This window comes from Salmo trutta, chromosome 15 (assembly GCF_901001165.1).
Source record: "Salmo trutta chromosome 15, fSalTru1.1, whole genome shotgun sequence".
In the NCBI taxonomy this organism is placed as follows: domain Eukaryota; kingdom Metazoa; phylum Chordata; class Actinopteri; order Salmoniformes; family Salmonidae; genus Salmo; species Salmo trutta.
Genome location: NC_042971.1, coordinates 3939298 through 3943444, shown reverse-complemented (window position 1 = coordinate 3943444; position 4147 = coordinate 3939298). Strand labels below are relative to the sequence as shown.

Sequence of the window (4147 nt, the reverse complement as noted above, 5' to 3'; positions counted from 1 at the left end):
AGTCAATGAATAGCATTCTCACATAAATGTTCCTTTTGTCCAGGTGGGAAAGGGCAGTGTGGAGTGCAATAGAGATTGCATCATCTGTGGATCTTTTTGGGCGGTATGCAAATTGGAGTGGGTCTAGGTTTCTGGGATAATGGTGTTGATGTGAGCCATTACCAGCCTTTCAAAGCACTTCATGGTTACGGACGTGAGTGCTACGGCTCTGTAGTCATTTAGGCAGGTTGCCTTTGTGTTCTTGGGCACAGGGACTATGGTGGTCTGCTTGAAGCATGTTGGTATTACAGACTCAATCAGGGACATGTTGAAAATGTCAGTGAAGACACCTGCCAGTTGGTCAGCACATGCCCGGAGCGCACGTCCTGGTAATCCGTCTGTCCCCGCAGCCTTGTGTATGTTGACCTGTTTAAAGGTCTTACTCACGTCGGCTACGGAGAGTGTGATCACACAGTCGTCCGGAACAGCTGATGTTCTCATGCATGCCTCATTGTTGCTTGCCTCGAAGCGAGCATAGAAGTGATTTAGCTCATCTGGTAGGCTCGTGTCACTGGGCAGTGTCTAATCCAGGTGAGTGAGTGATCCAGTCTAATCCATCATTCGAGGTGTGATTGATGTGTGAGTGATCGCTGTCCTTATATCCAGAAGCTCTTTCTGCAGAAACATTATGTACAGAATAATTTACAAATATCGCAAAAGAAAACACATAATAGCACAATTGGTTAGGAGACGGCCATCTCCTCCGGCGCCATTTTTGAGTTAAAAGCGTTTTACTGGTTGAAGTGTTTTTTAAGTACAAAGAGGTTGATTTGCGATGATGACACAAACATTATATTAAGCAGGACATTCAAGCGAGCCTTACAATTATAATCCAAAGTAGTGTGAAATGCACTCATAAGCAACCTGGAAATGGAGGTTACTTCCCTGAGTTTTCCCCTGTTCACATTCAGAATACATTGTGAAAAACTCAAATCTTTGCTCACTATTTTTGCTCCAGGCAGATATACTACATCCATAACTATTGGTTGCCTCATTAGCAGGGAGGTGTTTCTGCAATCAAATTGCATGTGCATCGCCCTCGTGCCGCAATTTTGTTAAACACAGAAAGGGGCCTATATTTGAGACCAAAAGTCGTCTGGCACACTGCTTAGAGTTTCAACAACATGAATAACTTAATTTCTAGCCTACAATCATCGATTTTACTACTAATTTGAAAATACAAAATATGACTATTCTTGCTCATTTTAAGACAATTGTCAAATAATTGTAACATTCATTACAGACGTCAATTGTTTACAACATTATGGCTCCGCTGTTGGCATCACCTTTTACAGTGGATTACCGCTGTTGTGGGCCTTTAACCATCTGTCTGACTTTGTTGTTCACACAGGAGAAAGACGTGACTATCGTGGGTCCTCTGGGGAGCCTCAACAACCTCATGATGCTGACAAGGCAGAGAAGAGTCTCTCCACATTAGAACACCTCAAGAAACACCCGCAGAGACCCACAGGGAAGAGAACTCACTGCTGCTCTGACTGTGGGAAGAGTTTTGTTTCTTCAGGACATTTAAAATCACACCAGAGAATACACACGGGAGAGAAACCTTATAGCTGTGCTCAATGTGGGAAGAGTTTTACTACATCTGGCCAGCTGACTTTACACCAGAGAACACACACAGGAGAGAAACCTTATAGCTGTGCTCAATGTGGGAAGAGTTTTGTTCAATCTGGCCAGCTGACTTTACACCAGAGAACACACACAGGGGAGAAACCTTATAGCTGTGATCAATGTGGGAAGAGTTTTGTTCAATCTGGCCAGCTGACTTTACACCAGAGAACACACACAGGAGAAAAACCTTATACCTGTGATCAGTGTGGGAAGAGTTTTGTACAATCTGGCCAGCTGACATTACACCAGAGTACACACACAGGAGAGAAATCTTATAGCTGTGATCATTGTGGGAAGAGTTGTGTGGCATCTAGAAGTTTGACTCTACACCAGAGAATACACACAGGAGAGAAATCTTATAGCTGTAATCAATGTGGGACGAATTTTGCTCCATCTAGCAGTCTGACTCTACACCATAGAATACACACAGGAGAGAAATCCTATATTTGTAATCAAGGTTGGAAGAGTTTTACTACATCTGGCCAGCTGACTTTACACCAGAGAACACACACAGGAGAGAAACCTTATAGCTGTGATCAATGTGGGAAGAGTTTTGCAGCATCAAGAAGTCTGACTCTACACCAGAGAATGCACACAGGAGAGAAGCCTTATAGCTGTGATCAATGTGGGAAGAGTTTTGCTGCATCTAGAAATCTGACTCTACACCAGAGAATACACACAGGAGAGAAGCCTTATACCTGTGATCAATGTGGGAAGAGTTTTACAGGATCTAGCAATCTGACAATACACCAGAGAACACACACAGGAGAGAAACCTTATAGCTGTGATCATTGTGGGAAGAGTTTTGGTCAATCTGGGAAGCTGACTGTACACAGGAGAATACACACAGGAGAGAAGCCTTACAGCTGTGATCAATGTGGGAAGAGTTTTACAGGATCTAGAAATCTGACAATACACCAGAGAATACACACAGGAGAGAAGCCTTATAGCTGTGATCAATGTGGGAAGAGTTTTACAGGACCTAGAAATCTGACAATACACCAGAGAATACACACAGGAGAGAAGCCTTATAGCTGTGATCAATGTGGGAAGAGTTTTATTACATCTAGCAATCTGACTCGACACCAGAGAACACACACAGGAGAGAAATCTCATAGCTGTGACCAGAGATAATCTGATAAAAGATCTCTGATCAAACATCAGAAAATACATGAAGAAGTTGTTTCATGATATCAATGAATTAATGTCACAATGTAGAATGTTTAAACATTGTAGTAGGAGTATTTTAATGATGTCACAATGTAGAACCCTAAGCGTTTGTCCCCTGTTCTATTGATTTCAACATGATATGGATATTAGCCTCAGGGGGAAAATCCAGGCTCTGAAATGGAAGAGTTACTATTTATGAGATTTAACAAAAAGTGACTAACACAAAAAGAGTTGTTACACTTACCACGTTGGTGACCCACTGGAATCAAAATGCAACACTTCAAAATGTATCTGGCTGTTTTCTACAAATGGTCCTCTAACCAGGGATGTACACATTATTCCCAGATTCCTTGTTTTTTTTTAGCTGTTAGTTTTAACAGGACGTGCAACCTCATCTCCCTCCTGTCACACAAATGATTTTAGCGATGACTGATGACAAATAAGTGTTGTGTTCCTTTGTTTAGGGACCCCTAAATTTAAATGCAACAACATGCCTATCTAGTGAACCCTGAAAAGAGAGAGAAGCTCAGCGGTGAGGTGGAAAGTTACTATGGATATTGCAGGAGTTTCCTCTTGAAATTAGACTTATTCAATTTATTTTGACTGCATGTTTTTCCGTATTGGAGATAAGTTTTGTTTGGACTCGTTCCAAGGGGACGAGAGTTCTAGAAGCTAGTGAGTTTTTGGAAGACGAGAGTTCTAGAAGCTAGTGAGTTTTAGGAAGATTAGAGTTCTAGTAAAAGAAAAAGGTGAAAAATAATTGTAATTAAATTTTAAAAATAATACGATTGTATATTATTATATAGAATTTTTTTAATTGTTGTCAGCCAGTAGACACCATGTTTATATTGGTGAAGGTGAAGCATTGTAGTTGATTATAATGAGAAATGGAAGTTGTTTTCTGTTGGTGGTAAGCATTCTCTTAAGGGGGAAGGTGTTACAGTCTTTCTTTTAACCTGTTAGGGCTAGGGGGCAGTATTTACACGGCCGGATAAAAAACGTACCCGATTTAATCTGGTTACTAATCCTACCCAGTAACTAGAATATGCATATACTTATTATATATGGATAGAAAACACCCTAAAGTTTCTAAAACTGTTTGAATGGTGTCTCTGAGTATAACAGAACTCATATGGCAGGCAAAAACCTGAGAGATTCCTTTACAGGAAGTGGCCTGTCTGACCATTTATTGGCTTTCTTTGACATCTCTTCCCAAAACAAAGGATCTCTGCGGTAACGTGACACTTCCTACGGCTCCAATGGGCTCTCAGAGCCCGGGAAAAACCTGAATGACGTAATTCAAAGCCCT

At 41.2% G+C, this 4147-nt stretch overlaps 1 protein-coding gene across 1 annotated transcript; it reads left to right on the top strand.

The window, feature by feature from the left end:
- Positions 1-1494: 1494 nt before the first annotated feature.
- On the top strand, positions 1495-2772 carry LOC115149686 (zinc finger protein 420-like; the record flags this gene model as incomplete). The annotated part of the gene is made up of 2 exons (XM_029692608.1): positions 1495-2041; positions 2126-2772. Coding segments are annotated over 2 exons (1194 nt in total), but the record flags the coding sequence as incomplete, so codon positions are not given.
- Between the last annotated feature and the right edge of the window lie 1375 nt (positions 2773-4147).